Source organism: Aspergillus bombycis (genome assembly GCF_001792695.1).
Source record: "Aspergillus bombycis strain NRRL26010 chromosome Unknown contig00019, whole genome shotgun sequence".
Classification (NCBI taxonomy): Eukaryota; Fungi; Ascomycota; class Eurotiomycetes; order Eurotiales; family Aspergillaceae; genus Aspergillus; species Aspergillus bombycis.
Window position 1 is genome coordinate 247,887 of NW_019170021.1, and position 12,595 is coordinate 260,481.

Sequence of the window (12,595 nt, forward strand, 5' to 3'; positions counted from 1 at the left end):
GCGAAGCTCCATGTAGCTATTAAAAAGCAACTTTTGGAGGAATTGATAGCGGAGGGCCCTGAGGGGGCTGTTTCAGATCCGAATAGCTTTCCAATGTAAGATTGAAGTACATGGATTTAATCTTACCTAAATGCCTCTGTGAACTACAAAGCCCGTTGAGTATCACGTATCTTCGTCACGTAAACATTATTCGAGGGAATGGTCTTCAGGGCGGCCAAGCTCGCAGGATTTGGCTGTGGCTGATCTGTAGTCACTGTAACGTAGTAGACCAAGCTAAAGGTTTGGTCTTCGTCTTGCATTCCCCGCACATCAGCTATCAAGAATTGGGGCTATTTGTCAATGTATCTAACGATGCACATGCTTCGGAGATCAGTGTCGCGTATAAGGCTTTCCTGGGATTTTCAGAGGCACAAGAAAGTGTGATATACATCATCACACAGCAAGCTTCAAACCGTTGGGGTGGTCAGCAGGCAACAGCCTTTCTTATCCTGCAATCTCCTTAGTACACGTCAGGAGTAGTGCACGATTTTCGAAGCCTGGCCACTGTCTTGTAGTGACCAAGACCTGTACGCTGGTTGGTAGGGCGGGTAAACAGCTCTGTATGCGGGATTATGGCAGTTCCTATACCATTAGGCACACGCTGTACTTTGGCGTAATCTGTGTTGAGCTGCAGTGCATGGCCGAAGACTATTCCAAAAACTACAAGTCTAATAAAGAATGTTTCAGGAGAGTCGTTGAGCAGTAGAGATCGTAAAATGTCATTCATACTGGATAAATTAGATACAGACCAATAAGACAGTTCGTCTTCACAATGACATGGCAGGTCACATGGACATTGCATATATCATCCTGTCCCCTGAAGCAATTCATCAAGAAAGTCTGTTTGAAGGTGAAACACTGGGACATGTCACAAGACCTTGCTAAATTGAAATTTCCCTATATATTATGCTTTCATTGAGAGAGCTCCTGCGATGGTGCTGCGCCTATTCTGAAACCAACTCGCTCTAGATACCACCTTATATCAAATGAGGCGTATAGAGATGTTTGAGAGATCAAAGGGGCCAACGATACCAGACACTGGAAATTCTCACAGCGTAGCCATGACCGACCCGTCTAGGTATATTAGGGGCTTGCTTTAAGGACAGGATTTACACCATACAAGACCAAGTTTTCGCTTTCCCGTACTCCACAAATTCACACCTCCTACTTTCTTGATGTACGCAATTTTCGCTGATCTTATACCCGAAAATACTTGCTAGAGGTAGTCCTGAGCGATGGCAGATCTCTCACCTTGCGTTATTTAAGAAATTACCTCTCAGGACGAACTAGACAAAGCCACATCATGTGCTAATTATCACGGCAGGACGCTAAAGTAGGAACAGTCATAATCTAGCTTGCGCCCAGGGCCAAATTAGGGCCGAGAACATTCCAATGTGGATTCAATTACTCCCGTGGGCCGCCAGCCAGAAAGAAATGTGTTCGCGCTTTAGTGCTTACGTGAAAAAGCAATGACAAGGATATCTCAGACGCACGAGAAGGTTCTTAATACGCAAGCGTAAGCCTGGAGAGAGAAACATAAGCCGGACCCCTAGGATCACGTAAGGATAATACTAAAGACGAATTTCCACTGATCAGCATCACTAAGCTACATATCTCAGCTAAACCTGAAATGACATAGTGCTTGGACCCTTCATAGGGCCAAGTGACCGCAACACACACTTGAACCTATGATAAAGGTAACAAATTTCGTAACAAATTCACACCTGTCAACAGGGATTCGTGTAGGCCAAGTCTAGTCCACCAATGATTTGCGCTACAGCAGGGAAACTAGCGCTAGTCCGGCGGCAATGTGCTTCCAGGCAACAATACTACTCTAAGTAGAGTAGAACGCATTGTTGGGGATTAGACTAAGCTAAGCTTTATACACGACTACCCTAAGTTGGTACGGTGGGTCTCGGGGTCCGAGGCTTCTTGCTCCCTACATGAAATAGACAGAGATTTTCTCCCTGATCTTTTAGGCAGCCATATTTTGGGCTTATGGTTCCAACCATAAACAAGGCGTTTCTAGGTTACGGCTGGGTTACGGCGCAGTTGCAACCCCGGTCTTAGTAGGCTCTAACATGCGAAGTTGAACCAGAATCTCCTTGGCTCGCTTAGGCACTCTTAAGTCTTGACTATTCCCATGAGACCTGGGTGACGTATTAGTCGACGAGGTAATCATTCTATTTTGGGATAGACGGGCCGGAGGCGCTTAGTTGGTTTGTAGTATGCCATTCATCAGAAGGGGCCAAAAAAAAATAAAACTTCAAAATTAAGATCGGGACTAACAGTACTTCGACTAGTACGTAGTAGGTAAAAGCAGCGCGTTGACACCATTTTTAACTCATTTCCAGGTCAGGTTACCTTAGCCAGATATCTGCGGACTCTCCTGTAGCCCCTATAATTTGATCTCAGCAGGGTGAGAAAGTGGAGCTTAGACCAATGGATAGAAAAACCAATATCCCAGTTCCGAACCGTGTACGCGTTCCGATACGGAGGGTACATTGTTTGCGAAAACGAATTTTGATTACTCGGTGGTCACTGCGTCTCGTATTAATGCTGCCATCCGCCAATGCCACGATGATCAGCCTAATGAATCAAGGGTCTTCTCGACCTCATCTAGGATGGCCATGTATTAACGTCGCCGTTCAGTAGCACGATGAATCTCCAATCAATACTAGACCCCCTTCTTCATACCAAGGCATTGATTGGCGCAGACCGCACTGAGATATTATGATTTGCAATAGGGTCAGGTTGATTGTGGTGGGCACTTTGGTGTTGACCCTACTATGGTTGTCGTCATTTTCGCTGCTGAGGCTCTACTACCTCCTTCGACTACCATTTGTATGGAAAGCAACTTCGGCCGAGGCGATCATATCGCAACAACATGACGGCTTCGATGTCACATTCGCTGACTATGATGCAAACTACTCCACATATGCCACAGGCATACGGCCATACATACCTCGAAGGATACACCATATTCATCTTGGGCCGAGCTCACCTCCGAAGAATTGGCTGGATGCGAGATCAGAATGTCTCAAACATCATGAATTTTGGGAGGCCCATCTGTGGACGGACGACAATGCAGACAGCTTCGTGCAAGACAATTATCCGCATCTCTATGAAATGTGGACCAGCTATCCATTCAATGTACAACGCGTGGATGCATTGCGCTACATGATTCTACAGAAATACGGAGGTATGGCCCTGGCGACCCTCGCGCAATTAGCGCTCCAACCTTTGACCATGAATATTCATAGGTGCTGTCCTTGACTTCGACCTCGCGTGCAAGCGATCGCTGGAGCCGTTGCGTCGATTTGAATTCGTAGCCCCGGCTGCACACCCAGCTGGATTCTCGATCGGCATGATGCTCGCAACCCCCAACAACCCCTACGTCCATGCGCTTGTTGAAAATCTGCCAGTATACAACCAAGTATGGCCATTGTTACCATATGCGACCGTGATGTTCAGTACAGGCTGCCACTACGCGTCGTAAGTACTACCATCGAGTCCGCCATGCTCCGATAGCGAACCAAGGACCTTGGCTCACGTTGCTTTTTTAGGACCATCTTTACTCTACAATCGAATCGCACAAATCTGCGTATTCTAGCAGGGCCCCCTGATCAACCGAAGATGCACATGCTCAATGGGGTAGTCAACACGCCACTTTTCACACATTTCGGCTCTTCGTCCTGGCACGGTCATGACGCGCGGCTGATCTCGTTCTTTAAAGATCTGGATCAGCGGATATTGTTCGCTGGCCTCGTCTTTGTACTGGGCAGTACGGCAGTGATTATACTGCTGTGTATTAGTCGGAGGCGTGCACCAAAGGCAGACGACGAAGAACGTCGCTTGCCGTCATTTGCGATCAAATGGATGAACAAGGTAGCTTAAGTAAAACAGGACTAAGGAGGCTGGTCTAAATTAGAATCATCGCTTTTGTTGCTACTGTCAGCGTATATACAAATTAAATTAAACTATATTCTTTCGTTGTATCGTTAATTGTTGCGCAACCCTAGTAAAGCACTACACTAGCTTTTCCAATGTGTTGAACCACATATACCGGCTCACCACCAAGTATAGCCCACGGTCCCAGGAATACTGGCTATCGTGTTGACTGAATGCCGCTCGTGAGACTCGATATGTTTGCCAGGAGCTAACAATAAGCGCCTTGTCGTTGTATTCAACCAAAGGAACGACGTCGTGTACCGTGTGATGGTCGCTCTGTCTACCAAGTGGCGCGGTAAGGAGTGCTTTGAGGATGCGCCAGGTGAAAGGAATTGACGTGGGTATTAGGTCGAGGAGCGAGGAGTATTTCCTGAGAAGTGGTGTACTTTGTAGCATGTATGCGACGGGCGCTTCTGGTGTGGATTGGACATATTTGCTAGACAGAGCATTAGCATGGTGTGCCAATGTGAGGTTTAATGAGAACGTACCGCACGCCAGCACTGACCGATCGATGGTTGATATGGCCGGATATACCGCCTTGGTCAAATGTGACTATCTGCGCGATGGGGTCAGCAAAATGGCCAATTGCATCTCGTTAGGAGGGACTCATACTAGGTCAACATGCCACTTTTCCTTATAGGAAGAAACGAGGTCCTTGACCATATCCTCGTCCCACCATTGCTTGGGGTTATCCTGGAGTTCCGCCATATCTAGAACAACACATCGATCCTGGGGGATGCCTAATTGCTCACAACTACTGTGAAGCTCATTTTGTCGCTTGTCCCCCAGTCCATCGTAATTCCCTAGTCGCGTATCAGACGATTCGCTCATTACTTTTATTGGTGAACCTCTACCTACCCGAAGATATAACCAGTAATGATCGCTTCACACCTGGGTCAGTTCGGCGATAAGTGATGGTCGGACTAAAGAAAAGCGTCTCATCGTCAGGGTGTGCGGTCACGAGAAGGATACTGTTGGCTTCCTGGAATGCGATCGGAACGAGACGAGGGTCGTTTGCCAGGGAATATGCAAGCAGAAGATACAGTCCAAGAGAAACGGCTACTATCAGGAGAGTGAGAGGAACTGCCAGGTGCCTTAGGCTTTGCGCTCTAAGCATTCGACTGAACCGTTTCAACAACCAGAGAACACGCATGATAGGGGTCTTGAACAATATTACCCGAATGAGTAGGACAGCTGTCGAGCTGGACGGATATTGCTCCTAGACTCCTTTGCCTAAGAGTCAGTGTCGCACGCGGAGTCCACGGACTCCGCCGTCGCCGTCTGTCTCACCGTCATCAACCAACATTTTACTTCAGGGTCAACAAGTGGGGGTCTGGAACCGTGGTTAGTCGGTGTAAGGCTGGATTAGGGCTTGGGTGGCGACCCACCACCAAAGGCTTAGCAGAGGCTTAACTTCTCGGACCAATCCCTGTGTATTTAATGTGACTGCCTATCAGGCAACCCTTATTCTAGCTCGGAATGCAGTCTTACCCTGCAGAGAAATCGTTCCGAGCATGTTGGGTGGGACTATCCCGAGGGCCAAAATGCCTCAAATTTAGCCCCAGGCAGAGGGGCCATTCGGACCAACACGAACACCAGTCTCACTTCGACCATTTCAGAAAGATTGCGCCAAAATACTGGGATGTATGCGACTATCTAGCCGCCTTCTGTATCCACCTTTTGGTTTTTCTTCGCCCCACTAAGCAGCGGTGTTGTATGGAAGGGCCTAGATCCTAATGGTCCATCCAGCGCTTAGACCAGTAGGCACACCACAAGTCTGCCATGTTGATTCGGCATGTTAGAACTGCAAAGTCAGACGATGAGAGCTAGGAACTGGGGGGTTTACGAAATTGGGCCTTGTTAATTCACTTTAACTTTTACACCACTTTTGGTCCAACCTTCCAACAAAGCCTTTGAAGAGCACGGGAGATGAATCCTATTGTCTGGCATACGAGATGGGGTCGGAGCTAGTCGGGGAATATACGTCAAGTCAATTCGAGCCGCCCGCCAATACTCAGCGACGCCAGCCTCTATAGCTGCGTCGAGATAAAATGGACTTGAACAGTTGATTGTGACATTTGTACGAGATGGGTTTGGAGAACTACGAATTATATCCATTAATAGAGGTCCTATACGTATATTAATATCACTGTGCAGAATAGGAAACTTTTGACCAGTCCCTGCATAGGCCAAAGGCCGTGCGACAAAATTTTCCGAATTCAACCACAACATCAGTTTTTCTCCATGATCCCTGTGCGTGATGTAACAGGCGTGCAGAAGGGTCCTCGACGGACTTCGAGCCCATATTTCCGTATGTGCCTCTCCCCGGGCTGTTCCTATCAGTACCAGAACACAACGATGGCAGACGAGCCACAACGTACCTAAATCCAGTAATTGGGAGCACCAAGATATCTCCGACAACCTTACTTTGCCCTCCATCAGTCAATCCAGACAGAGCATTCCATCGCAGCCCAGTAGTTGTTGCCAGCCATGCCTTCACGGATTCTGTAAACGCTGCGGGCCCCGTAAGGAGGAGGGGATCTATACTCCGCAGCGTCGCCTGGTCCGTTAGAGAATGTATCTGACTGCCCTTTCTAGACGTCGTATTCTCGAGACTAGCAGAGAGGTGATCGAGGAATATTTGTAAGATGGGATGTCCTGGCGCAGCCGCGAGTGACCACTGTGTAAGCTGAACAGGCTCGGCGTAGCCCATGCGCCAGTATGCATCGCTCTCTGGCGGACAGTCGGCTTCAAGACCCACGATCGCGCGTATCGGGCCAGCTGGCCCATATACCTGATTTGTCTCTGTATCCTCCCAATCGCGGAGATCGTCGGTCGTAATCCAAGATGAGGGGTTTCGAAGTGGTTCGGTGTCCATGTCGCCGTACTACCAACAATGAACATCAATTAGAACATCATGTCAAATCGCTTTGCCTGAAATCCCACTGAAATACTCACAATCCCACCTATCCATTTCGCTACCAAGACACGAAACACATCAGACCTTTCCACATTGCTAGGAAGAGAGTAAAACTGCTCCTCCAGCTCAGGCTCGAAATATTTGACAAATTGTGCGACCCCCTCATCGTCCCAGAGAAAGTAGGCCATTCTGCCTTCCTCGACTGCCTCGAGCCATCGTGTCGCGCTTTGGCGCATCAACGGCGACCATGTCCCAACTTGGGTATTTTTCCACGTTTGATGGACGATAAGTGGGATCTCAGAATGGGGTATCTTTCTCTGAGCCGACAAGCTTGCTCTTTGTGTGGCTAGTTTTGCTGCGTCCACGATTGTCTCGGGTCGAGAAGCCCGATCTTCCATCCATTCTTCGGGGATATGCCATGCTGCGATTTTGTTAGTCAGGATTGTCACACAGCAGGGATTGCCATAGCTGTCTGACAAGACTCACCTCCGCCTTTTCCCGTGTGGGCTTGTACGTATTCAGAAAGAAAGGGATAACCCTGCCCTCCACTCGGAGTTTCAGCATAAGACCATTGGACTGCGCAAATAAAAGTAAAAGCCAGGGCAGATGCTAAGACGACTAATCGCCGGAAGCGCCAGCGCGGCAGCGACATTGTTGTGGGGTGCGTAGAGAAGGATTGTTAAGCGGTGCTAGTTGCTGCTACGTAGGATAATAACTAGCCATCTTCGTCTTGTGGCCCTTGTAAACGGACATGTGCTGACGCACTGGTCATGTCATGGAAGGCCTGCATGAGGGCTAGGCGAGAACTTGGGTTTGCAAACGAACTGGGCCGAAATGGTCCCCTAGCAGCTGCACGATAATTTCCGTGGAACGATGATCGCACCGACCTTAGATCAAAAATGGACACTGACTTCCTGCAGGCAACAGTCCGCCAACGATTGCGATGTGGGGCGACTTATTTACTCCTTTACCAGTAGAAGGATTTTCAACCCATGTTTGGCTTACGAGAGGTTTTATTCCGTGGAATTTGTTTTTGGCATGATTATTTTTATCTTACAAAGATTTTGGCTCTAGGCCAAGATGGAATCGCTTGCCTCATACCCGCTTCCAGCAGGTCACGGCAAATGAGAGAGAGATTTTAGACACAACTGGTTCTGTCCTAGGCCTTGGTGGGTCTTAGCTTTGCGTAGAATGGTGTCTGGAAGTATTGTTTACACTGAGCCACGTCTGTAGCGCTTACAGTGTAGTTTCATCATCGTTTTGTATATACAACCATAGGCGAAGACCCTTGTCTCATCGTCGCTTGCCAAGGGTATCCTGGGGCCGTATCTCCTGCGCACATATTGTGAGATTTGTTGACATTAATATTCCAGATTGGTTCCTGCACTCTCAGCCAATTCATTAATGTGACCCCCCTTGCGCACGGCCTTGTTTCACACATCAAGCTTAGTAGAAGACCTTAGCTCTTCATCACATCCACTGTCCGTAGACTACTAGCGGATAGTACACTGCAGCTGCACCCATCAGGCTCAGTGCTGTTAAGCAATCATATCATCTACCAGCCATGATTTAACCACCAGTTGTTTCCATGTCAGGTCAATATCTTAATCATGACCCAGTTGATATGTCACCACCTATCTTATATTTCAGGCAAATCCCTCGCTGAAGGATGTGTAAAGTGAGCGCTAGCATACGGCCCACTATCAATCTCTAGTACCTAGCCAGCTAAGCCGGGCTGCATACAGCCGAATTGAACGTAGTCTAAATCCATCTCACGAATAGTAGAAGCCGTTCTTCACATAATTGGTATCTATATTGAGTGGGTATGCAGAAAAAGTGGGCGGATAAACTTTTACAAGATCGCTCAATGCAATCGACTTTTATCGTGGCACATCCCGTAAGAGGCCAAATGGATGGTTACCAATATACGTCAATGTTTGTCAAAAGCGCTTCGTCCTGGGTCAGTCTACGAGATATCTCCTTTACACTGGCAGAAATTCCTACCACCACAAAAGTTACACTATTATATGAACTTGCTCGTATCATGCTGCTTCTATCTTTCAACGTGTTAAATCTAGGGAGGGTTTGTAGTGCAAAAATAGAATTCAATTATTTCTACTTATGTACAGCCATATATAGTTTACAGCTATGGCATCTCAAAATATGAATTGCTGCCGAATGTTGAACTCTCCGAGCAAGGTATCTTTGCCTGAACAGCAGCACAAGCATCCTTTCTAAAGCTCACAAATACAGCAGACAATCGTGTTCCTCCTATTCTTCGTCAGGATTCTCGACTGACTTTGCGTTCGGTATATGTACATCCACACCAGCAATCTCCTTCAATAATGGTAGCCTGTCGAGATTCTCCATGAGAAAGGAAATATGGGCGTCATGCTTACTATTGGCCCCAACTGTATATCCTAAGATACACAGGCACTCCAAGTTTGGTGGAAGGATGTCGACTAAAGAAAACAATGGTTCCTCCGAGCCACCCTTGCCAATACTAGCACGTGCAAGAGCCATCAGCAGCTTGATTCCTATACGGAGATGCTTCATAACCGTAAAGTCTCGGAGTGACTCAGGCCGTCCGTCAACGTAATCCCCCTCGTATGGGTCTTCTCCGACGCTATATTCGTCCTCTGTATCCCAGTACGCTGGTCGCTCTTCGATGAATTCCTCATCGACATCCACCTCGAGCTTTTGTAGCGTATTTGTATGATACAGTAATGCGTCTAGCAGATGCCGCTCTATGAACATAGCGTGGCTGCCATCGACAGAACCTCGTCCGCCGATTGAGTATTCAAATTCTTCAAGCCTTCTGCACGACTTGATGATTTCGGCCAGGCTTCCACTGGAGTAGTTCGAGTTCCGGATATACACCTTCTTGAAGTTGGTCGATCGAGGTTCGAGCTCGATACTTTCGTGTCTATCCTCAATGGCATCCACCCTGATGGTCTCCACGGCCGGCAAGTTGCCGACCAACTTCATCTGCTCCGCCAGGTCATAGTTCTCATAGAACCGCTCATCACTCAAAATCAGATCTTTGTTACCAAGACAGCAGACGTCGCGTAGATTTTGTAGGTATGAAATTTTCGTCGGATTGGCATTCGCCCGCTCCAAGAACGCTTGCAGCATCAGATAGCATTCGCTCGGTGAGTCGAATTCAGAACGTATAACGGGAAAGGCGAAAGACTCTAGCTTTGGAGCGACGGAAATAATCAAAGCAGTCAGCGCCTGCGTAAGATGGATTAAATCGATTGCTTGCTGACTATCGCGAAAGCTAGCACTGAACATTAGCACTCCGTACCACCTTTTGGTGCTTACTTGCTACCGAACTCACCTGAGTTCACGTGATCGATGCGTAACGATGTGCATCATCATGTCATGCTGCTTGCCTTCAAACCCGGCCTGGCGTACCGCGCCCTCTAGTAATTTCCGATCCTCCTCATTTATCTCTCTCGTGGTTTTCAGATCGGGCGGCTCGATTGGATAGGCCACGGCGCGATCCAGCTTCACATGACGAACGTACTGGCCAAGGGCCGGCTGTCGCAGTATGGATAATAGCGTGTTAAACACCGTGTCAGTACCCTCAACCGTCCGTAGATATACTCGGTGCAGATCCTCTGGGGTCGGTGCACGGCCCAGGTGGTCAACCCCGGCACACTGACCCGATACGGAGGCCATTTTTCTATACGGCGCGATCGGGGCGAATTTACGCCTTGGAGCAATGATCTGACGAGACAAGTTGAGGATCTGACTCGGGTAACCGCACCTCATATTATGAAGTATGCGACGAGGGAAACTTGACGTTTCTTTTATGAGATAGGCAAAAACTCGACCGTGCCTGCGGGTCACCAGGCAGATGCCCTGCTGCCTTATTAGCGTGGTTCTTGGCGCAGGCCGTTCTGGTTTTTCACAGAACTCTGGTGCTCGCGAGACGACATCGTGTTTCTTGTGCACTCTCCCAGTGAATATTCTCCACATTATTCCGGTAAATGCTCGACTATATGGTGGTGTTACCCCAGATCCGGTGCCAGGGTTGTATTTGAGTGAGTCGTAGGACCTCTCCAGATTCTCCACCAACACAATATGCAGTTTAATCTATTGTTCTTCGGCTACAGTTCATTGTTCTTCAAACATTCACATCCGACTATCCCTAGAAGCTTAAATATCCACCCATCCGCCATGATTTGGAAACTCTGGCGCTAGTATTATGAACAAATTATTTGAAGAGGCAGACGGAAAACCAGAAGAGCGAAACAGGGACAGGATACAATCCACAATGCCCACCATGAGAGCATTCCAATTTGACGATGTGCAAGGCGGTCTTCAATCGAGGACCATACCACGTCCCCGACCAGAGCAAGGCCAAGTGATCATCCAGGTCACAGCAGCTGGTCTGTGTCACTCCGACTGCATCATCCTCCAGGACGATCAATACAGCATGATCATGAAACGACCGATAGTACTAGGCCATGAAGTCGCCGGGACAATCGTTGAACTCGGTCCAGGTGTTTCGGATTATGAAATCGGTGACAGGGTCGTGGCAGGTATCCCCACCCATCCCGTGGCCGAGGACAGTTTATCCAAAGCGGTCGGGCTCGGTTATGACGGTGGTTATGCAGAGCAAACCATGGCCTGGGTGCAGAATCTCATCCGTATCCCGTCGGCCGTCTCTTTTGCACAGGCTGCCGTCGCGACCGATTCGATCGCAACGGCCTATCACGCCGTGGTCACCGAAGGTCATGTCGGTCCCGATAGCACCGTGGCTATTGTCGGGCTCGGTGGACTGGGTCTCTCGGCCATTCAGATTGCTGGTCTTCGTGGAGCTCGGGTGTATGCGGTGGATATTGATGAGAGTAAATTCCCTCTTGCTCGGGATCTAGGCGCCGTCGGGTGCGCCAACGGACTGGATCAATTCCATGATATCGTGTTTGATACTGTGGTTGACGTTGCCGGTGCTGGCATAACGACTGCGGCAGCAGTGAACGCCGTCAAACCATGCGGTCGTGTGATAGCTGTTGGTCTGGTTGCGAAGCAGATGAGCTTGGATACTCATGCTCTAATTACCAGGAACATCACCCTGCAGGGATCGATCGGGTCAAGTCTGGACGAACTAAAGGAGGTCTTAAGACTCATCGCCGACGGACGCCTTTCTCCCGTTTTAGAGGAGATTGCTTTCGACAGTATTCCACAAGGACTAGAGCGACTGGTGGAAGGAAAGGTGACTGGCCGTTTATTCACAAATCCGACTACTGTATCTAATCGGCCCTGACGCGGGCTTACGGCTTCAGGGGTCGTAGCAGAGTACGGGAGTACTAGCAGAAGGATGCAACCTGGGTGTACAACTAACACCCCCGAGGATAGCTTTCCAGGTCAACACTGCGTGAGAATTATATCAATAGCCTAGACTGAGAAACTACACCCTGAGACCCTAATTTAATCATGTAGCTGTTAACTCTCGCTTCCTGTTGCCTAATGCTCCCAGTGAGAATCTTTGAATTTCGGGCTGTTGGCTATCCTGACAGTCATCAAGAATGGTACATGCTAATCATTGTCTGTCTATTGCTGCATCTGTGTGCGCCACGAAAGACTTGACCTTCTGCCCTGAGGAATGAAAGAACAGCGTGCGTGACTACAATAGTACATTGCCAGTCGCCATGGAACTGAATGCCAAGGTTCCAA

The 12,595-nt window shown here is 48.5% G+C and overlaps 5 protein-coding genes across 5 annotated transcripts; 2 read left to right on the forward strand and 3 right to left on the reverse strand.

Moving 5' to 3' along the window:
• Positions 1–2,828: 2,828 nt before the first annotated feature.
• Positions 2,829–3,936, forward strand: ABOM_002747 (glycosyltransferase family 32 protein; the record flags this gene model as incomplete). The annotated part of the gene is made up of 4 exons (XM_022529877.1): positions 2,829–2,883; positions 2,987–3,241; positions 3,303–3,534; positions 3,606–3,936. 4 exons carry the CDS (start codon positions 2,829–2,831, stop codon positions 3,934–3,936), a joined length of 873 nt encoding a protein of 290 aa, XP_022391692.1.
• A 132-nt stretch (positions 3,937–4,068) lies between these two features.
• ABOM_002748 (PIG-L family deacetylase) lies at positions 4,069–5,143 on the reverse strand (the record flags this gene model as incomplete). Its single annotated transcript, XM_022529878.1, has 4 exons — positions 4,069–4,426; positions 4,479–4,546; positions 4,603–4,793; positions 4,849–5,143. The coding sequence occupies 4 exons, from the start codon at positions 5,141–5,143 to the stop codon at positions 4,069–4,071; spliced, it is 912 nt and encodes a 303-aa protein (XP_022391721.1).
• Positions 5,144–6,136: 993 nt separating this feature from the next.
• On the reverse strand, positions 6,137–7,562 carry och3 (glycosyltransferase family 32 protein; the record flags this gene model as incomplete). The annotated part of the gene is made up of 3 exons (XM_022529879.1): positions 6,137–6,877; positions 6,949–7,331; positions 7,397–7,562. 3 exons carry the CDS (start codon positions 7,560–7,562, stop codon positions 6,137–6,139), a joined length of 1,290 nt encoding a protein of 429 aa, XP_022391722.1.
• Positions 7,563–9,181: 1,619 nt separating this feature from the next.
• Positions 9,182–10,594, reverse strand: ABOM_002750 (uncharacterized protein; the record flags this gene model as incomplete). Its single annotated transcript, XM_022529880.1, has 2 exons — positions 9,182–10,190; positions 10,251–10,594. 2 exons carry the CDS (start codon positions 10,592–10,594, stop codon positions 9,182–9,184), a joined length of 1,353 nt encoding a protein of 450 aa, XP_022391674.1.
• Positions 10,595–11,192: 598 nt separating this feature from the next.
• On the forward strand, positions 11,193–12,185 carry ABOM_002751 (zinc-binding dehydrogenase; the record flags this gene model as incomplete). The annotated part of the gene is made up of 1 exon (XM_022529881.1): positions 11,193–12,185. One exon carries the CDS (start codon positions 11,193–11,195, stop codon positions 12,183–12,185), a length of 993 nt encoding a protein of 330 aa, XP_022391714.1.
• Between the last annotated feature and the right edge of the window lie 410 nt (positions 12,186–12,595).